Source organism: Lagenorhynchus albirostris, chromosome 13, assembly GCF_949774975.1.
Source record: "Lagenorhynchus albirostris chromosome 13, mLagAlb1.1, whole genome shotgun sequence".
Classification (NCBI taxonomy): Eukaryota; Metazoa; Chordata; class Mammalia; order Artiodactyla; family Delphinidae; genus Lagenorhynchus; species Lagenorhynchus albirostris.
The window spans coordinates 76,296,491-76,319,636 of NC_083107.1; the positions used below are offsets into that span (position 1 = coordinate 76,296,491).

The window sequence follows — 23,146 nt, forward strand, 5'->3', positions numbered from 1 at the left end:
CCATCAATAGCTCTTCAGAAACAATGAGCCTATTTCTTGCCAGCACTCAGGCTTGAATGTATGTGCTGTGCGTGCTGACAAACATCTTTTACCATTTATAAATACCAGAGCACGTGCTCCCTACTCCAACGGGAATAGATCCGGTTCGCCTGCTGCAGACAAGGCGCAATTTCATCAGATAATTGCTACTGGAAAACGAGCTCGTCGTGTGTTTCATACATCTGGCCTTGCAGCACCATGGTACTTCTCCATAGAATGTATACTCATGTTGGCAGCCGGCAGGATTCATTTGGAAAGAAAGCCTCGTTCCAGCTGCACAGAGCTTCAGGAACCATGTTCATTGATTTTTTTTTTTTTAGTGATGCAGTAAAGTCCATCACTGATACCCATGTAGTTGCTTCTCTATCTTTCTTATAAAAGGGCCTCATGATAGCTTCTTACTGTGCAGTGTTTGTAGAACACGCATGAAGCATTTTTACATCCTCACAACCATGATCTTGTTGTTCCCTTTTCATACGTTAAGACACTGAGGCTTAGAGAGGTGAAGCGGCTTCTCCAAGCCCATTCAGAAAGAAATAGGCAGATCTGGAGGCAAACAAAAGGTATTCCGGCTCCAGGTCCGATGCCGTCTTCCATCTTCAAAGCCGTTACATCTCGGTGACATTTTCTGTTTTCCAAAAACGCTTACGATCCGCTTAAAAGCTGACCCAACATTAAATGTGATTCTTCTATCTTAGATTTATATTTCTTAATTTTAAATTAGCTTTGGTGTCTTTTCACACCATAATACTTTATAATTGTTCTACTGACACCTGTAAATGTCTTACAGTCAAATTGTGTTTGATTTCATTAATGTACTGCAATCAGACAGAAAATACCAGGTCCTGCCTGGGTACCACTTGAGATAAATCAAAAGAAGTCTTGCACTAAAATAACATGGAAGACCATTTATGGAGTGCATATTATATGCCAGGCACTGCACCAGATCGTTTATATTGACTAGCCAGTTTAATCCTTACACTATCTCTATGAGAAGGTTGGTGTCAACCCCATGCACAGATGAGAAGACCAAGACTCAGAGAGGTTGAAGAGCTTGTCTATGATTACAGACCAAGCTAGGATTAGAACTCAAGTTTGTCTGGCACCAAAACCCATGTTCTTATCCAACGTTCCTTTCTCCCAACTAATAAGATGCATTATATTCACATACCATTAAAATTAAGGTTTCTTAGTAACAGTGTAACTTTGGTGTAGTTGGCTGAATATTGGCCCCCAAAGATATCCAGGATATCCAGCTTCTCATTCCTGGAACCTGGAACTGTTACCTTACAGGGCAAGGGTACTTCACAGCTGTGATTAAATTGAAGATCTTGACATGGGGAGATTACCCTGAGTTATCTGAGTGCATCCTAAATGGAATCACAAGTGTCCTTATAAGAGGGAGGCAGGGAGAAATGCGACACAGAAAAGAAGGCGATGTGACCGCATTGGCAGAGACTGGAGTGACGCATCCACAAGCTAAGGCAGGCAGGCAGCCATCAGAAGCTGGGAGATGCACAGGACGGAACCATGCCGGGAACCTCCAGAAGGAACCAGCCCTGCCAACAATTTTAGCCCCTCAGACTCAGTTCAGACTTGTGGCCTCCAGAACTGGGAGAATGAACTTCTGTTGTTTTCAGCCACCAAGTTTGTGGCAAGTTATCACAACGGCCACAGGAAGCTGTTACTCTTGGGAAAGTTGTTTAAGCGCTACTAAAATACCTACGTTTATTTGGATGTTGGTTAAATTGAGTAACACCTAATAAATATTTTATCTTCTTCTCTTATCTTCCTGGAAAAAAAAACTGAGTAAAGTTTTCAAAACGGGGATTCTTTATAACAGGAGAAGAGAGCTCAGAACAGAGACTGAACAGCTCGAAGGACACAAACGTTCCTTATTCAAGGACAGTCGTAGTTGGGTCCACCCTCAGGGAGTGTGAAACAAGGACAAATGAATTTTAAACTGCTGTTAACAACATTTAGGTTAAATGTCAGCTGTAAGGTGTGTTCTCTGAGCCTCTAGAGATTTTTAAATCTGGAGAAAACAGTTATGTGTCTCAGGTAATTTGAAGGTCTAAGCAGAAATCATTTCAATTACTTCTTGAGGTTCCCTGCTTTCCTGTGACTCTATAACTCATGATTCGTAGAAATTCTTACCTGAACCAGGTGTTTAGAGATGCCAGGTAACTGGAAAGTCATGGCTCTGCCATACCTTCTAAGACTGGATCGTTGATAGAATTGAGAAATTACTGTTAACTTTTAGTTTTACTAATGGCTTTGCAATTGTGTTTAGAAAAAGTTTATTCTTTTAAAGATACTGAAATACTTATGGATTCAATGATATGACTGACAGTTGCTTCAAAATAACCTGGGGAGGAGAGGAAGTGAGTCGAGGAAGAGATAAAATAAGTTTCTTATGAAATGATAACTGTGGATCCTGAAGAGTAGGCACACGTAGGTCACAGAGTAGGAACAAGGAGTTTGAAAGAATTAAAAGACAAAACTCTGCGAAGTGGCCTGTTCCCACTGGAACGAATGCACCCCGGCGCCTGGGACTGAACAACTCATGTAGAGGCAGTGCCCATTAGGTCAGGTTGCCTGGCTTCCTCTGCCCTCTGCGCCCACTCCACTGCCAGCATCCCTGTGCAGCGGGTGTTCAGCCACTGACTCAGCCCCCCTCACAAGAAGGACCCCGCCATCTCACCACGTGGGAATGACCAAGAGGTGACCTGCGTGCAGCGCGGGAAAGCTGAGAGGCATAGACACAGAAGGCACTGCAGCTCTATTGCTACAGAGGCCTAATGGTGTGGCATGAGTTTTGACTGAAGAGCATGACAGGGACTGAGGTGAGGCCCTGGGGGAAGGAGTTCCAGCTGGCCAAGCCCAGAGGGGAGCCACCAGCTCCACTCACTCTGCAGGCGCTCAGGCGGTCTGGCGAGCTACCTCCACGAATTAACACGCAGTACCGGTGGAAACACAAGTCCCGTACAGCTGCGACCTTGCAAGAGCTCAGAGTATACAAGCATCCAGGTTTGGAAGCTCTTCTTAAGGACCCACAAGCTGAGAGACATTCCTGGATTCTTGTAGAACCACAGGTTTCCCGCTGCTTCTACCACTCGGGGGCAGGGAAGGGCCCTCAGAGCCTGTTCCAGCTCTAGAAAACTCTGCCCTGTCAACAAATGTGTCTGCTTTGTGAGTCAGGAGAGGGACGGTACATAAGTCAGCATTTCCCCTTTCCACTCACTTCCTGGAAAAATCAACGTCGGACGGAGTTTATTGCTTTTTCTCTCTTCAGATGAACGTGGCCCTGACGCATCCTTAAATCCACTCCTGAACCCAGGAGAGCAGGAGGCAGTGCCGTGTTCAAGGCAAAGGCTCTAGAGTCCGGCTCCTGGGGCTCTAAGCCCAACTCTTACTCCCTGTGTGAACTTAAGCCATTTTCCTGTGACCTTGTGTCCTCATTTTTTTCTTTTAATTTATTTATTTAATTTATTTATTTTTGGCTGCATTGGGTCTTCGTTGCTGCGCGCGGGCTTTCTCTAGTTGCAGCGAGCAGGGGCTACTCTTCGTTGCGGAGCACAGGCTCTAGGCGCGCGGGCTTCAGTAGTTATGGCACGTGGGCTCAGTAGTTGTGGCTCACGGGCTCTAGAGCGCAGGCTCAGTAGTTGTAGCGCACACGGCAGGCTTAGTTGCTCCACGGCATGTGGGATCTTCCCGGACCAGGGCTCGAACCCGTGTCCCCTGCATTGGCAGGCAGATTCTTAACCACTGCGCTACCAGGGAAGTCCTGTGTCCTCATTTTTAAATGGAGACAGTAATAAAGCCTTGCGGCTAGGGATGTTGTAAGGAATAAATGAGATTATATAGGTAAAGCCCTTACATAGTAGCTTATTATTATTATTGCTGTTGCTGTTATTACCACTACTATTGCTATTACTAGTACTATATAAGCAGTCTTCAATTACTTTATGACTATTTGGGAAATCTTAAATAAAACTGGGTTCCAAGTTCTACTGCCATGCTTCAAAACTGTATTTATGCCAACATCAAAGGCACTTGGGGAAAAAGAAACATTTTTTTCAATGGGCAGGGGATGATACACATGCATGTAATAAACCTCCAGATTGAAAAATAACTATAAACCCTGTTCAGTGGTATCCAACTCAGAAGTCAAGAAAACATTAGAAGGAGTGATGAGTCAAAAGGTTACCTTCATCAGATAACCTACAGAGAATGTCCTTCTTTCAACAAAACCCATCTGCAAACATAAAAAGTGGGATAGTAAATCCACGTGGCTCTTCCATTCAGAAGATCTCATGGAAAGAACCCAGTCTGACAGCATGAGTTAGAGTCGCCATACAACTCCAAAATTAAGATTTTAGCTAAATTCTCTCCACCTGGGATAGAACTGCTGTCACTGCTCTGGATATGAGTACGTGTGTCTTTCGTTATGAGGGGTAGAAACATAAGAGGCGGACATGACTGCCTCTCAGGCTATTTTTAAATGTTGGCTCATTTCACAGCTGCTGGCATAGCTTCGTTCAGTGATTTAAGTCTCGCTCCTCTGGCCATAGTGAATCACATCTGTGTTTGTACAGCATTTCTCCTTTCTTCCATTCACTGAATGTATCTCTGCCTGTGAGCGTGTACGTTTACTCTGCTCTGCGTAATTTTCAGGTGATGAGGTTTGATCTGAGCAGTAAAAATTAGAAAATATATACTGGAAACATATCTGTAAGGGCACATGTTTCATGCACCTATGCCAACTTGAGTATGTCCTAAACATGTACACGCATAATCGGGTTACACTGGACGGTGTGGTTTAATCATGAACGTGATCCTCCCACTCGCCAACCACTACCAAGTCTACTGAACAAAAGAACTAGCCCACCGTTGATGTATATCCAAAATTCAGGAACACACAGAAAGGGCTCTTAATGTGTGCCAAAAAGAGCTTTTCCCTCCCAAGCCAATTGTGAATATACTGAAATAGACTGACTTGACATAAAAACATACGACCAAGACATTCTCCATACTGAAGTAGGCAGTTTATTAGGCTCCTAATGTCCATGTTTAGAACGTGAACATGGATGGACATGCATTGTCTCATTTTGCGGATCTTACATGCTTGTAATCTTCAGTCAGCTGGGCCTTTGATTCTACTTGTCAGTAATTGACAGTTAGCTCAATGTGAGTAAATGATAAACACAGAACGATACGTAAGCCGTAGCAAGAGATCCCACCCAATACCATCTACCTCTTGTTTTTCAAAAATCATATCACAACTCTCTCTTATAAAGAATAAATTTCAGAGCAAGGCATTTAATCCACCTCTCTGAAAAAAATAAAGACGTTTCTATCATTTCAGAGCAGTGAAATGTCCAACTATGGCTGAAAAGTACACCCTGAGAATTAAATGATTTTAACAAACCCACTGAGGTTTATAAAGCTGTGTTAACCTAACATCGGTAAGGGACACGAGGTACAGGCACAAACGTCCCTGCTCATTTCGCCGTGCAATTCTCCAAGGATGCCGTGTTATAAACATCCTCGTTCTCTTCAATGCTCGAGGCGTCTGTGGCTTCGGGGTCACTCACCACGATGCCCACAGAAGAGAGACTGGTGAGGAAGGCATGCATCCGCTGCGCATAAATGTCCCTAATGTTAAAGTAAGGGAGCTCGTGACACTTCTCTGGTGGGTCCTCACTACACTGGTCCACTTCAATGTCCTTTTGCTTCTGGTAGTACTTGGAAAACTTGTTGAAGATAATGGTGATGGGAAGGGCCACCACCAAGATGCCACAGATGATGCACGTGCTGGCGATAAGCTTCCCAGCCAAGGTGACTGGGTGGGTGTCTCCGTAGCCCACGGTCGTCATGCTGATGGTGGCCCACCACCAGCAGACAGGGATGCTGGTGAGGCTGGACGTGTGGTCATCTTTCTCCACAGAGTAGATAAGCACGGAAAAGATGGAAATGCCCACCGATAGGAAGAGAAGCAGCAGCCCAACTTCGTGGTAGCTATGCCTCAGTGTGGCACCGAGAGACCGGAGTCCTACCGAGTGCCGGGCCAGCTTGAGGATGCGGAAAATCCTCATGAGCCTGAGGATCTGGACCACCTTGCCCATGTTTTCAATGTCCTCACTCTCTTCCTTCTTGGTGTCTACAGCCAACGTGGCATAAAAGGGAATAATGGAGATGAAGTCGATTATGTTCAGAGGGTTTTTCCAGAATTTCTTTTGACAGGGAGCAGCAACCAGCCGGACGGCCAGCTCGACGGTGAACCACGCGATGCACGCGATCTCGACGCCTTCCAGCACGGGGTCGTCCACCTCCCCGTCCTCGTTCTGGAACTCCGACATGCTGTGGACGCACATGGCCACGATGGAGGCCAGCACCACGCTCAGGGAGGAGATGGCGATGAGCTTGGCCGACAGGCAGTAGGCTGGGTTTTCCGTGCGAATCCAGATCTTCTTCCGGAGCTGACCGAATCGCAGCTTGTCAAACTTCTCCAGCTCCTTCTCGAACAGAGACGACTCTTCGAACGAGGAGTCAGTACTCACATCGTTGCTTTTCTGGTCCCAGTCCTTCTCGTGGTTTTCCTCCTTGAGCTCGTGGTAGCGATTACTGCAGCAGGAATCGAGGAAGAGCTCGTTGATGCCCCAGTACTCGATCTCCTGGCAGAACGAGAACACGCACAGCTCCTCCATGACATGCAGCTTCCCTGTGTAATAGAAGTTCAAAACGTGTCTGAACAGGGAGGGGTTCCGATCGAAGTAGTACTCTTTATCGGCCACGCTGTAGTCATCACACAGTTCCAGGATGGCCTCTTCCGACTGGCAGCTGAGCAGCTTCCCGAGTCTGGTGTGAGGAAAGCGCAGGAGGGTGCTCTGGTCGATGGACTGTTTAAAGCCCCCCACGTTCAAGTTGACAAGTTCCTTGTCTTGTCCAGGGCGATGGAAAATCTCACCAAACACCATGGTGGATACAGGCGGCGGAGAGCTGGCTGGGAAGGGAGATGGAGTTCACGCTGGACCTGGAAGGAACGTAAGACGGCATTTAGCCCTGTCCCATGCAGCCAGCCGTGCCAAGCTTATTTTTAAACTGCCCTTTCCAGGATGATGGGCTACATTAAAAGCAAAACAGGAAACAGGAAAAAAAAAAAAAGAATACGCTATCCCCTTTTTGATTAGAAGAGAATCGACACAAAACAGGTTTTTGGTTTTCGTTTTTTAAAAAAATGGGTTTATATATCCATTTTTTGGAAAAAGACTGCCATATAAATTTTATGAACCCCAATTCCTATTTCTCTACTTTTTAGTCATCCAACATTACCTCCCACTCCCCGAAAAGCAATGCATTTGGGATCACTTACACAATACAGCATCTCCAGTCTCAACCACGAGGCTTCCTCATTTGGAAATGCTCAATTCAGACGTGACAGGCTACTTGCTGCCCGGCTTGCAGCTCATCTCTCCTGGCCCCTAGGGCTTGGTCGTGCACCCTCAGGAACAGCTCTGTCCTCTGCTCTGCACCTCGTCCGCAACCCACACATCCCTGGGGGCTCAGCTCAGCTCTTACAAAAGATGTAGGTTTCCTCTTACGCTCCAGGGTTTCACTCTGTTTAGAAAAAGCCCTGTTCCCCATGTTTCGATGTGGACAATCAAAAGGATATAATTATCTCCCTGTTCCTAAGTATCTCAAAAGATATAGTTACACTTCATGGGATGGGATTTCAGGTACATCCACAAGGGAAGAAACTGACTTAGGGAACCTTTTCAAGTTAACTGCACTATCAGTTTCCTGACACGAACAGGCTCCTCTGCCACCTCCCTCCCTTCACAGTTTCCCACACGCTCCCAATCTATGACACCCAAGTCTATACCGGCCCAGCACGCACAGGCTATTTTATTCTTGACGCTAACCAAGATGTACCAGAACCATTTCTCAGAGAGAAAAATAATAGATTTTGACCATCATCCAATAGAATGACGCTTCCTCAGAGCCAATGATGCAAATAAAAGAAAGGTAGGAAACTGTCATATACTAAGTTCCAACCGAGTACTAGTAGATGTTTTGTTTTTATTACGTCTTTTAATCCTTCCAGTACTATAAGGTAGGTGTATAGGAAAATAGATACTCAGAGACGTTGAGTAGAGCCATGATTTAAACCCAAGTTGGATTAACCCCCAAGCCCATGCTATTTCCACTACACACTACCCCCCATCCCTTCCTATATTTTTTCCTTATTATAATCTAATAACCCAATGTGGGAAGTGTTATAACAGAAATGAGTCAAGTATCTTTGGGTTTATTGAGAGAAGAACAATGACCTCTGTCTGGAGAAGCTTCATGGCAGAGGTTCTATTCAGGTCAAATGTTAAAGGTTTAAGCAGAGCTGAGCAAAGAGGGAAAAGGACATTCCCAACCGAGGGTATCAAAATGTGGGCACAAGCCAGACTGTAAAAAGACTTGTGTATCAATCTAAAGAGTCTGGAGTTGATCCTGTAGGTAAGACCACTAAATCACCTTAATCAATAAGTGGGCGTGGCTATATCTGTGGCTGTAACTTGGAAAGACCCCACTGACAGCAGGAGGGAAGACTGCTGGTGGGAATGGCTGGAGTCAAGGAGGTAGGGCTTCAATAGAATAGGTGAGAGGACCCAAACTCATACAGCAGTGGTGTATATAAAGTGACAAATTCAAAAGTTTATGAAGTGGAATTGACAGGACTTGGTGGTTGACTGGAAGGAAAAGATACGGAAGTGGAAAGTCAAAAGGAGGATGTGTTTTCTACTCTGCATTAGTGGGTGACATCATTAGAGGAAACACAAAGGTCAAGTAGGAATTTCTTGCCCTTATGTTTATGGAAAGCCCAAGCTGTTGGCGAGATGAGAGATTCCTCCTCTGAAAAGGACACCCCAGAGGACGCAGCCTGAAAACACAGCCCTCTGCCATCCACCCCAGGAGGAAGCCTAGTGTCATAAGGAATACATGGCCGTTTGCTCTGGACTCACCAGCACTGAATGTGTTCCCATGAACCCAGAGACCTCAGCCTGGCATGGCAAGAAGCTTCATAGATTTGCTGACCTCTTTAAAAGACTTGATTTTTTTTCTGCCTCTGCTTTCTATTTTTAGTTAGAGATCTTCTCTGAAGGGCTTAAATCAGAGCTTACGGCTTGGTCCAAATATTTATGGAACCTCTGAAAGCAGGCTTATGCTCGTGGCAAGTAAGGTAGTAAAATGTTCCAAGGAACTAGTTTTAGCTAAGCTAGCGTTAAGGCTTGAATGGACATTATCTCCTGGTGGATTATTTTTTATCTCCTTGGCTCTCCTGGAAACCCACCACGGTAGAAAGCCACTGTCTGCCTTCATGATACTACCTGCTCAAGTCAGTCTCAATCAGAGACTGTGCCATCCACTTCTTAACCGTTTCACAGTCACTTCTCCAAAGAACAATGTTATCAACCATAATATCCGTCTTCTTGCTCTGTCCTCCTTGCTTTGTATTGACTCCATGCCAGCAAAAGACAGCCCGTTCTGAGGTCCACTCATTCCTCAAAGTCTAATCACAGAAGCAACACACATCATAAAACCAGGGATCTCTTGTTGTGGGTCTTTCAGAAGAAAGAAAAAGGAAAGCATCTCTGGATCAGATCAAATGCTTCAGCTCAGAGGGCAAGATGAGATTCTCTACGTCACGGCGGCCAGAGTACAGTGTTGATTTCTTTGGCTGTGTCTGGCCCATAGCAGCCTATGGAGGGCAGGCAAAAAGAAGACGCCCACCTTTACAGACTGTAGCAAGGTTCCCTTACATACAGCTAGTCCCTGGCCAATTACAAACAATCCTTATATCCTTTCCTCCTCACTATTACTTTGGGATTTTGCAGATGAGGAAGCAGGATCAGAAGAGATGAATGGGCATCATGCAGCTATTAAGGGTTAGAGCAAAACCCAAGCCAGGGCTCCTTAGGCCAACCCCTCTGCTCTACAGCGTGCTGGCTCACACATCCAAAGTGGCATAAGAAAAGCAGATACTGAACATCATTATTTACAAGATTCCTATATTCAGGCCAGCATTTATTTAATAGCCATCAGTTACTCCCATTCAGAAAATAGTTGCTGCATCAAAGGTATATCTATATATATTCAATATATATTTATATATAGTACATATTTTATATATGAAGTTATATGTAAATGTACATATAAAGAGATGTATATTATATACACATACACCCACACTTAGTGTGAACCATATATATATATATATTTAACTGTGCACACACTACATGGGTCAATTCCTCTATAAGTGAGACAAACTTCTCTAATTGTGACTAAAAATATAGAAAAAAATAACCAAAAAATTTGTGATTACATAAAAGTAAAATTTTTGGTATGGAAAAACATGCCATAAGCAATGTTAAAAAAAAGAATACGGGAAAAAATATTTGCCACTTACATCAAGACAAGTGGTTAATATACCTAGCATGTAAAAAGCTGCAGACAGAGAAGAAAAAAGAGAACAACAATATAGAAAAACGGACCAGATATGAACAGACAGTTCACAGAAAAAAATGCAAATGGGTCTTAAAACAGGAAAAAAAAAATGTTCTACCTTGCTCATAGTAAGATAAATGCACATTAAACTTACGGTGCAGTATCATATCCAATACCAAAATGGAAAAAAAAATCCAAAAATTGGACTGCATACTCTATTATCAAGTATATGGGGAAGCAAACACTTTCACAGACTGGGAATACAAATGAAAGGGAATCTTATGAAGGGGAATTTGGACATATCTAGCAAAACTGCCCACAAAATAGGAGAAAATATTTGCAAATCATATATCTGATAGGGGTCTAGTATCCAGAATAGGATTTTAAAAAAAAACCTCTTACAACTCAACAGTAAAAAGACAAATGGGCAAAGGATTTTCTAGACATTTCTCCAAAGATATATAAATGACCAAAAAGTACATGAAAAGATGGGCTTCCCTGGTGGCGCAGTGGTTGAGAGTCCACCTGCCGATGCAGGGGCCACGGGTTCATGCCCCGGTCCGGGAAGATCCCACATGCCGCGGAGCGGCTGGGCCCGTGGGCCATGGCTGCTGGGTCTGTGCGTCCAGAGCCTGTGCTCCGCAGCGGGTGAGGCCGCAACAGTGAGAGGCCCGCGTACCGCAAAAAAAAAAAGTACATGAAAAGATGCTCAATATCATTAGTCATTAGGAAAATACAAATCAAAATCACAATGAAATACCACTTCACACTACTAGGATGGTTATAATCAAAAAGTAATAATAATACAATATTGTATTGTGTTATAATACAATAACTGTTCGTGAGGATGTGGAGAAATTGGAACCCTCAAGCATTCTGGATAGCCGTTTTGGAAAACAGTGAAAGAATGATAGAATTAAAATCTCACCATTTTGCAACTCATAATGAAATAACGGATCTGGGCAATGATCATAAATGGCTGCTAAAACCCAGATAAAAAGCTGATGGGGAGCTTCATAACTGGTAGATCAGAGGACCAATACCTGAACCCGTTGATCAAGCCTGGTGTAACAATAAGAGGCAACAAGATAGGATGTGCCTCCTGATGGAAATATATACACAATTCTGAACTATACCAGCCCCCAAAACGTCAGACCTGAATTTGATCTAACCTCTAGATCTAACAATTGAAGTAAAATAGAGACTTCAGAGCAACATGTTCAAAGACACCATAGGGATGCAATCAGCAAAAACCAGACTGTGGGAAATTATACAGGACAAATGACATGGATCAAACACATGACATATCAAATAATCCAGCATGTGGCTCTGTATGGATACTGACTTGAGCTAGCCAAATGCTTTTAAAAATACATATGAAGGGCTTCCCTGGTGGCGCAGTGTTTGGGAGTCCGCCTGCCGATGCAGGGGACACGGGTTCGTGCCCCGGTCCGGGAAGATCCCACATGCCACGGAGCGTCTGGGCCCGTGAGCCATGGCCGCGGAGCCTGCGCGTCCGGAGCCTGTGCTCCGCAACGGGAAAGGCCGCGGCAGTGAGAGGCCCGCGTACCAGAAAAAAAAAAAAAATACATATGAAAATCAGGGACATTTGAATGCTAAACTAGACACTTGATAACATAAAATAATAACTGTCAGTTTTTCAATGTGCTAATGGTATTGTAATTATGCTCTCAAAAAGAATCTTTATCTTTTGGAAATATACACTAAGATCTATGGATAAAATTATACTACATTTAGGATTCATTTCAAAATAATCCATTGATGTGGGGTTGCGGGGGACAGGGTGGAGGCACTGTCATACAAGATGGCCATGAATTAATAATTACGACAATCGTTGCAGCTGAGTGATGGGCACAGAGGAGGTTAATGCATTATTCTATTTTTGTACATGTTAAAATTCTCCGTCAACAATGTTTTGAGAAAAATTTACTAAGCACCTTTTTGAGCCATGCGCTGTGGTAAATGCTTTCATATACACTATTGTGCACCTTTTAACTACCAGAATCTCAAGCAGTACCTCAGTGTAAGTATCCCTGAATGACTGAATCATTTCATTTAATTCTCCCACAGTCCTAAGGGGTAGATCCTATACCCCATGTTGCAAACAGGGAAATCTGAGGCTCATAGTTTAGCCAACATTATACAGCTTTTACAGGGCAAACTCTTTCCAGTATGCCTCAAATATGAGTATTTAATTTTTTTTAAGTGGGAGGAAGGAGGGACTGGTTGATCTTCAATTTTACATATTTTATCAGTCATCCTCATTAATGAATGCTATATTCTTTGGTAGGAAATTTGGTACTAGCATGCCAAGGACACATGTGGTCTCAAATGAGGCACATCTGTGGGTCCCAAAGGCATCTGGCCACAAGGTAGAAAAATCAAATGCTATTTTCATTCTCTTCCCCAAGAAGAGCTTCGGTTCATTGTATCAATCGTCCTGCCTGCTATCAACCCAAATCACTCATGGTGAGAACACCATATACTGTATGTGGCCACCTTGTTCCTCTTGGTATTTGTAAGACTGAAAAGAAAGAACAGATGTCAAAAATCCAAGATATTCTCTGGCAGCTTAAAAGAAAACCCACATTGATCCACTTCTCTCCAAGTGGCACCCATAAAGCCTTTCCAAAGCCATTAACCTCTTACCACTCTCTTTGCCTCATGCTTTCAAAATCACTTTAAAAATACTCTCAAAACTGTGTCTTTTCAAGGGTGAGACATATACATGCACACGTGTGCGTGAGTGGCTTTGATAATGCACTTGATTTGCTCAGAAAAGTAACAAAAGCAAAACAAATACAAGCCACTTGTACTTGCTTTATTGGGCAGAACCACTTTTTTAAATCAATTCCATAAAAGTAAACAGAAAACCTTGATTCTTTTTTCCTTCGCACTTGTCCAAAATCTACATTAGTCCTATCATGAAATCCAAAAAAAAAAGGGGGGGGGCATTTTTCTGCATTAATGCTGCCATCTTTTTGGAACATTCTTCTGAAAGAGCTGTATTTCATTCTATTAAATTTAAAAGAAAAATAATTTATGTTTTTAAAAAGGGTAGGTCATACTAAATTGTATTTCTGGCCATGCCATATGAGAATATTCCAAGTAAAACTAAACAAATGTAAACAGACTTGAAAATCTAAATTCAATCCACACCCAAGTATTGAGCATCCTCTCACCAGGAACCTTCCCTGGTGATGATTTTCTCCTACAGCAAGCTCCCCGTGCACTGGGGTGGGTAACGTGTAAGGAAAAGAAAACCAGAAGTCAATGTGGGGCCATAGAGGAGCAGAGAGTATAATGAAATGTCAATGGCATTGCACGGTCCACCCTGACTGTGAATTTGGAAATGGAAATGCTAGTGGTCCTTGATTCAGGCCTTTGTGAATCAGAGCATTTTTACAGCAGCTAAAATAGCACAATCCTGAGAAAGAAACAGCTGTTTATGAGACATTTAGGAGGACACGTCCAGAGCCAGAGTACAGGACACACAAAACTTCAAAGAGCTTGCTGGATTTAAGTCTTTGTTTCCAGGGATCAGCATTTCCTGGGCAACCTGAGCCTTCTACATGGAGCCAATCCCCCCAGGAGCCTTCCAAACGGTTCCTCCCAGCCCAGTGAGGAAGCCTGGATATAAAGTGTGATTCCCACTGGCCAAATAAACGGCAAGGAAACTCCCTCCTGGTCTATTCCACATCTGACATGTTCCAACAGCATTAAGTGCAGCTGACAACACACCAGTGGCATAGGTCCCAGGTCGCCCTAATTCAGAACATTCATCGCCTAAACCCGACTTTTAAATGTTGAATTGAAAGAAATGAACCCACCAGGTCCCCTTATCTGTGCTGAACTATAGAAGCAACGAAAGAATAGAGAAAAACGTCAAGACTCTGAAAACTTGTGCTTGAACTGTCACTCCCCAGCTACATGACCTTGGGTGGGAGATTCCTGATCGACAGAAGATGATGTACACGCCTTGATGATACAATAACAAATGCAAACGTCTTTTGAAAACACAAAGCGTAAGATACATGTAAAACCTTATTCCAAAAATAAGACATTAAGGTAACAGTATCCCTACCTCCCCTTTCCTGCCCCTACTTACTCCCTTCCCTCTCTTGCCCCCTCCACCTGGACCAGTCATATTAGAGTGGTACTTATTCCCTCTGGACTCTATTTAGTGTGGCCAATCCCCTCTGGAAAATCCAGGGAGCCCTGTAATCCACGCAGCCCATCTCCAAGCAGGAAGGCTGCTCGGAGGGCTGATTCAGTGAGACAAAAAGCCAGAAATCTCTCCTATGTGTAAAAAGCAAAGAACCCCAGGTGAAAGATTTTCAACCAGAAACAGGAAAAATGTGGACTTTGCCCCAAGAGGGGAGCCTTAACTCTGCAGTAGCTCCATCTGAGTCACAGCTCCACCTGAGTCATGTGACATGGAGGGACGCACATACAAACGGCTGTCAGAGTGACATTCTGGTGTCCAGAAGAGGGAGTACTGGAGCATTTGAACGCACCTACGCCAGATTAATAGCTCACCCCTGCCCCTGCTTGCCGGCTCTGCTCACCTTTTCCCACAGCCCTGCAGGTGCATTTTTATTTGAGCCCCTACCACAAGGGATTATAGTGTTTTTACAGTTCTCTATCCTCCACAAGTCTGACCACGGCTGTCACTAGACTCCAAGCTCTTCTGCAGAGGGGACCATGTCTCGTCATCTCCACAGCCCCTTATGCTAATTGCTGTCCACCGTCTAGCGAAAGACACTTTTATCTGGAAGAATTAGCAAAAACCATCACTGTTTTTGTGAAAGAGCCAGAAGAAGGATCTAGATCAGGCATGGAGAAATGAAATGCTTCCAGTGGCCAAACAAGTAAGTTACACAAATGAAGTGGGCAGGCTGGGGACTGTGGTGAACCACCCATGCTTGTCTAAGTGGCAAAGGCTACTCAGCAGCAGAGTCCTTTGTGGGAACAGAGGGCCAGTCCAGGTGTATCTTACAGTGTTCCCGGAAAACCCAGAAACTCTGCTTTTTACCTGGTATATCTCAACTGTAATTAGAATTGATCCAAAAAGTTTTTAACATTATGTGGCTCAAACAAAAATGTACCCCCGGGCCAGGCACTGCCAATAAGTCCTCAATCTGTGACCTGAGTGAGATTCTTACCAACCCCAGGTCTACGCACCGATTTCAAGCCAGACTGACTCATATGGACACAAATGGAACCTTGTCACAATAACAGTAGTGTCACTCCCTCAAGTCTGAACTACAAACAACAAAAGGGGGTGAGCCACAAAGACGACAGAATCTTCCATAGTTGACCTGCCATGTCCCCCAGGACAACTGCAGCCCCATCCTTCCAGGCTGGCACTCTCCCTTCCTCCCTTCGTCATCTGCCCCAACTGCCCAGTGGATTTTACAGTCGGAAGAGTCTCCCTGATGTCTGACTTTCATTTCTGTCACTGCACTGTAAGGTTTGTTCTCCCCTTCCTCTGATAAGTAATGGTGTCAGAGAAAACGTCAGAGAGGCAGCGCTTACCCTTGTGGTGTTGATGTCACACACTCTGCCCTCATCCTGCCCGGTGGAATGTCCATCGTCATCCAAGAAGCTCCGCCCTTCTTCCTTCACTGGAAAGTGTGGTGCACAGAGGCATTTAGTGGCCAAAAAGAAGAGAAGAATCCTGTTCTCTGGTTCTACTGGCCAAGGCAGTCGCTGGGAAATCACTCTCACCTGCAGAAGAAAGCATGCATCAAGGTGTAACTCCAAGGGGAAAACACATACAAGAAGTTTTATCTCAGACTCATTGATCTGGGTGTTTTACTGATTAGACCCATATCTTAGAGCCCCATCTAACTCTCAGGGACCCGTCACTCCCACTGGACACGTGGCTACAGAGACATCAGGAAAGGATTCACAACCACTTTCAGGCCCCAGGACTCTCAGATCTTGACTGGAGTGGACACGTGGGACATCTCCACTGACCCCAAGGCCGAGAAAATATCCAAGGATAAAACGAGGCACTAGAATTAGGACTGCAGTCACCTCCCACGCAGCTTCTTCTAGGAGCATTATTTTAGCTAATTCATAATATTAGCTAATTCATCAAGGATATACTTATAAACCTCTAAATGAGTACCTTTAATCCACATTAGTGACCAAGTTCTGAGTGTGACTGTGCTGACAGAATGAATACTGCCGCTCTAATTTGAAATCAATAGGTTTCGAAGGCTGGCCAAATTCCATTTTGCTTCATTTGGCCATTGTCATATTTCACAGATCAGAAATGACTACAGGTGTTAGATCAAAGTTCTCTAGTTAACGTGTGTGTGTGTGTGTGTGTGTGTGTGTGTGTGTGTGATGTATGGGGGAGAATTAAGTTTGTATCAAAACAAATATAAGGACAAATTTCAATTTTTCGCTCTGAAAAAAGTTAAAGAAAGTAAAAAAAAGAACCTTCAATTCCCAGCAAGGTAAGCCTTGCCTCACGGTGGCGCATTCCCATAGATTTATACTAGTATCCAAGCATCTATCCATTGATTTTCACGTTTTCCAATCAATGCTAGGTTCAAAGGGGAGGAGGAGAAGATAAAGAAGAAAAGATTGATTCTGAGCTGCAGAAAGAACTGAAGGCAGTGCCTCCAGCTATGTCAGTTATTACAAACTTTCATTATACTTGAAGCTCTGCCCAGCCTTATCCAGGGCACTGGGATTACAAGACGCAGTGCCTGCCCTCAACCCTACCCCGGGAGCCCACAGACCCCAAACCAAACAACAAACAAGTGGAGGTGTCCTACCAACACCCAGGGGGCCTTGAGAGGGAGCAAAGCAGGAACGGTTTCCAAGCCGGTCCCAACAGTGGCCAGAGCAACCCTTCAGTGAATTTCCAGCTCTAATAGAGATGATAATGAGGAAGGATCCGGAGAAAACTGCAGCATTACCCAAACTGAACTTCTGAGATGGGACACGTGGCAAAAGAGGGAGAGAAATCTCAACAGGGATAAATAAGATCAATTCAGGAGCTAACACCCTCCTCCCCCTTCCTCTTCTTTCTCCTCCACAGACTCCCAGCAGCACCTCAAAGGGTTAGCCCCAGACATTTGTGTTTCACTTGAAATGCAGAAATGTTGTGCCTTTTTTAAAGGATACAGCACATATATATAGGCTTCCTTTCCCTAGCAGACGCCTTTCCAAATGTAGCACATTTTAAAGAAAGGTAAGATTAATCTGGCTAGGAGATAATTAATTAACTGCAAGCAGCTTTGATATGACTATATTAATTACTGAAGACAAAAATTAACAAAGTCCCTAGGCTATTCAGCACTTCTAAGAAACCCCAGCACTGCTGGGCACTGGCTCATCACCCAGAAGGACGGGGCTGGCCCAGGGACAGACTGTGAGGTTAGCCAAATATATCTTTTTTACAAAAACTGATGCCCAGTGGGCATGAATGTCTGATGCACGAATAACATCCCAGGCTGTCTTTTTCTCTCTCCTTCCCCCAAAACTCAGAATTCTTGTGCCTTCTCCCATTTCCCATCACCGTGATTTCTGTCCAAAAAACTGGATTTTTGGAAAACATGTAAAATTAGTCAGTACCTCTCTATGTGAATTTATGTCAGTTTACTCCCTGCTTAGGGCATTCACATACTAGGTGTGACCTCGCCACGTAAAATGGTAACTAGCATTTTCCGAGTCCCTACAACACACCAGGAACCTTCCCGAGTGTTTCACACACACCACCTCCCTCCTCAACCACCGTAAGGGGTAAGTGCTGACACTCCCATTTTATAGGTGGGACATTGAGGCTCAGAGAAGCTGTCTGCCCAAAGTTCCACACCTCATGAGTGCCAGAGACAGGAGTCAAGTTCAGGTAGGTCTGCCTGATTTCAATTACTGTAGAAAATCAAGGTCCTCTTTTAGTTGTTGGGGAAAGTTAAGAAAGGATTGGTAGAGGTGGCAGAACGTGGCCCAAACCAGCAGGTTTGGGGGGAAGAAAAATGTGTACATCCAACACGTTCTCTCCTTCCTGCTTAACAATCCCACCAAATGGTTCTGTCTCTCTGTGCTCCTATCGTCCGTATCAGTGTGCAACTGTCTGTGATTTAGCACTTAAGCAGGTTTCTGACTGTGCTCAATGATTCAGCAGGATCCTGGCCAAACACATCGTGCTCACTCGAGTACTGCTAGCCTCTGCATAATTCCTCTCGTCATAGGACAAAGGGAGACCCTCTGCGGCATCCTTGGACTCCCCTCTAGCCTGGCTGTATTTCTTGGTGGGTTGACTACAGCCTTCAAAAATGAACAAGATGACTGTCTCCAATACTGAGAGGGGAAAGGTGAAGATTAAGTGGCATATCGGACTCTTTCATCATCTGAGGCCTGACATCCAACCTTGGAACAGAACGAGGAAAATCAAACCAACAAGCAGACAGTACACAGGAGTGATAATAATGTCCTCAGTCCCTCTCCCAGAGCTCACAATCACAGGGATAAGGTCGCTCTCCCAAAATTAAACTCTAAAATCAGTGCCGGAGAGCTCAAAGCAGACACTCTAAGGGACACTGCAGCCTAGGTCTGTGTCCTCTGTACTTGCAGAGAATCCTGAGAGCACCTGTCATGGCCCTGCTCACATTCTTCTGAAATGTTGTCACCCCAGTGCCACCCAGTAGACTGAGAAGCCTCCATTTAGGGACAGAGTCCTAATATCAATCTTCAAATGATGTTACCCAATGATGCTTGACACGTTTTTATTGAACCAATTCCTCTCCCCCAAGCCAACAAGACTAAAAAGTAAATTAATTAAAAGAATCAATATGGATAATGAAAGGCAGTGGGTCAGCAATGGAAACAGAGGAGGAAAAGTGTCAAAGATCAAGATGGGTTGCCAAGACCCATTCCAGCACTTCCTAAAGGAGAAGAGTCTTATCCTGAAGACACAGCATCTCCAACACTGATGTGATACATCTTGAGTGGAGGTTTAAGACCTCAGAGTTTCGGGTATCACTAGATACCCCCAAATCTCCCCTTGTTCTGATTCCAGGCTCCCTGAGGCACCTGCTAGCAATTTCCTTTCCCAGGCTCCTTGCCAACAGACAGCATATAAGCTATGCAGCCAACACAAGCGTCCACTCTGTCCACCAGTTCTATTTATTAGTGGAATTTAATAAGGCAAAAAGAAGGTTATTTACTCACCTTCCTGGGGGTTTCTATTCAAGTCAGCCTCCTAGAGTTTAATCAGCTCTGGGACATCTGAAAGTGAGTTTCTGAAGTTGCAAGTCTGAGAGAGAGCTGACCCCAATCCGTGATAAGGTTACCAGGTAAATGACACCATGATGCACCCTCCTGGCAACCAGCTGGCTCCTCTGGAGACATCCTGACCTTGCAAACTTCTACAGCAGGGATCCTTGGCCTCAGCGCTATAGACATTTTGAGGCCAGATAATTATTTTTCCTGGGGGCCGTCCTATGCACTGTTGAGCAGCATCTCTGGCCTCTACTCTACCCACTAGATGACAGCAGTACACCTCCTCCCACCCCCCCATGGTGTGACAACCAAAATGTCTCTAGATATTGCCAAATGTCCCCTCGAGAACAAAATCATCCCCAGTGGTGAACCACTGCTAGGTTCACCGGCGGTTCACCACCACTGCTAGAACCACTGCTAGGTTCTCACTCAACGGGCAGAGTGAAAAAACCTCAGACACCTATCTGGGATCTGGAAGTTCAGAAAGGTCAGAATGACAGATAGTACTAATACTTCAGCTGCTGAGAAGGGCTGGGGAAATTTCCCCCAAACACTTATTCTTTTAGAATTCAGTCCTGGCATGTCTGGTGTCAGACAAGCAAAACTTTGCAAATGAGGAAAGATAAAAGCAAGGTTAACCTTTTGTTGAAACTCAAAGCACGCTTCACACAACGTGAGTCAGGAGTAAAGGTTAGTGATTTTCTCTGAGAGCCTGTCTTATGTTTGCTAATGTTTTTGGTGTCAGAAAAACACACAGGGCCCGTGCACTAATATAGTTTCAAAGATGTGTGGGGCACATCTACAGAGATGTGTAGGGCACAGCTCTACTTCCTGTGGGGCATGGTGCTCCGGCTGGCCACACCCACTCCTAACCAAATCTGTCAATCTTGCGGAAACTCATTGACATTCCAGGAAACGATTCAAATATCTATCAGTTTTGTAGTCTCGCCCCTATTCATCATCCACAGACCAATTTTTAACACACTCAAAGAGTAATGAGATAATACAAATAATAAGAAAAGGTGAAATTTGACCTCACCTCTACCTTGCTGCACTAGTGAGAAGTGTGGTCCAGGGTTTTGCTTAAATAAAATTAAAATATCGCCATCAGGCCACCATAATGGAATTTAATGTTTCAGTAAATTATGTTTATATTTAAATCCTATAATCCAAAGCAATCAGAATAACACAACACTGTCTAGTTGATTCAGAAAGTAGATTACTAAGAATATCTCCAAACGACTTAGTTTTTCCAAACTATCAAATTTCAAGAAGTCCCTTAAGTTAATATGAAAAATCCTTGAATTAACAAAGATGTTTTTTCCCTTTATTCTGCTCTGTCCCAAGAAGAAAACGAAAACTTCCCAGGGTCTAACATATTCAGGAATTAAAAATAAATTGATAGGGGTTCTGGTCTTCGGAGAGCAAACCAGTAAGTGCTTTCTAAAGCAAGGCCTCTAAATGACATTTGAAAGGTTAATATAAATTATATGTCTCTTGGCCATCCAGAATGAGTGAATGCAACACGATCCCCAGAAATCCCAAGCGCTGGGAGCACAGGTAACTAAACACCACTGGCCTCTTCTCGGGTTCTATTCCTAGACAACCTCCCCTGGGGAACAGAGGCAGGGAGTAGCTGCTGCTGAGTCACCTCCAAAGACAAGGCACAGAAAGGAAAGCCCTTCCTTTCTGGAAGGGTGAGCACCTCAGAAGAAAAAGCAGAACCACACAGCCACCGACGTTTGCGTGGTCCTCCGGGACTGCCGCCATTCCACTGGTCCCGGGAAGGAATACCCTGGTTCCCTCCACCTTGCAGGAGTCCCCCCGCTTTGTGGCTGACCAAAAACAGAGGCTCAGCCTGCAGCCAGGAAGCAGGCAAATCAGCTCACCCAGGGGCTTTAGACTCTGTGCTTGAGCTTGTCTGTCCCCCACGTTTTCAATGGCTGATGCATCAGACATCTCCACTAACACAGTGATAAAATAAGCAACTGAAAGCAAACAGTTCTGGGAGGTGCAGGGAAAAAAAACCTATCATGCGATGACAGTAGCAGTAGCAGTCGGTTAAAGGAAACCTTCTGGAGGACACTAGTAATGTGTGTCACAAAATCCCACAGTTTCACATTTTGGAATGTATCCTGAGGAAAGAAATCAGACATGTGTCCAAAGATGTAGATATAAGGATGTTCACTGCATCATTAATTATTCATAAGAGTAAAAAGTCAAAGGCAACCTAAAAGTCCATCAGTAAGGGAATGGTTAAATAGATTAGGAGGTAGCCATGCAATGGTATACTCTGTGGCCATTAAAAACACTCACATGATAATAACAGCTCCGCATACCGAGTCAGGCCCCGCTCTGAGTGTTTGCATGCCTGAACCCACTTAATCTCACAACACTGGTACAAGTAATATTTTTATTGGATTCATTTTACAGACAGAGAAACTGGTAAATAGAGAAGTTAACTAACTCTCCAGGGTCAACAGCTCTTCAGGGATAGTTTCATGGTTTGAACTCAAACAATAATGCTCTAAAGCTCTTCTCTTATCCACTGTGCTCCACTGCCCATAGATTCATGAATAGATAGTCACAATATGCTAAGGAAAAGAAGAAAATAATTATAATACAATAGTGTCATGATTCTGATCTTTATAAACTATGTCTGACTTTATAAAATGAAAAAAAAAGGGGCTTCCCTGGCGGCACAGTGGTTGAGAGTCCGCCTGCCAATGCAAGGGACACGGGTTCGAGCTCTGGTCTGAGAGGATCCCACATGCCGTGGAGCGACTAAGCCCGTGAGCCTCAACTACTGAGCCTGCACGTCCGGAGCCTGTGCTCCGCAACAAGAGAGGCCGCGACAGTGAGAGGCCCGCGCACCACGATGAAGAGTGGCCCCTGCTTGCCACAACTAGAGAAAGCCCTCGCACAGAAACAAAGACCCAACACAGCCATAAATAAATAAATAAATAAATTTAAAATGAAAAAAAAATCTATAAGAATATGCACCAAAATGTGAAATGTATTCTCTCTGGATGATGGAATTTGGGTGATTTTTTTCCTTCTACTCTATACCTCCAACATTGTGCAAATTTCTTTACAAGTATTACAAAACACTTAGGAAAAGAGTTGTTTCTACTTGAGAACATAAAAGGTCATAAGCAGCCTTGGTCAGTATTTGGGAAGGGAGGAGAGGGAGTGGGGTAGACGTTAAGTGAACTTCCAGATCTGAGTGAAAGAGAACCCTCTGCCGACGTGCTGTGGAGTCGTTTGTAGGAATCATAAGCTTCTGCTGTTCATTCCCGTCTGCTTTAAGGCAGGCCCTGTCCTGGGAACTATGGAGAACAAA

At 44.2% G+C, this 23,146-nt stretch overlaps 1 protein-coding gene across 1 annotated transcript in view; it reads right to left on the reverse strand.

Annotated features, from left to right (window-relative positions):
- Nucleotides 1–5,099: 5,099 nt before the first annotated feature.
- KCNS3 (potassium voltage-gated channel modifier subfamily S member 3) overlaps nucleotides 5,100–23,146 on the reverse strand; it is a 32,655-nt gene continuing 14,608 nt past the window's right edge. The window contains exons 2-3 of the mRNA XM_060169039.1: nucleotides 16,099–16,290; nucleotides 5,100–7,075 (exon numbers count right to left, since the gene is read on the reverse strand). Of these exons, the coding sequence (XP_060025022.1) occupies nucleotides 5,544–7,019 (1,476 nt within the window). The 5' untranslated portion in view covers nucleotides 7,020–7,075; nucleotides 16,099–16,290 and the 3' untranslated portion in view covers nucleotides 5,100–5,543. The remainder of the gene's footprint in view (nucleotides 7,076–16,098; nucleotides 16,291–23,146) is intronic.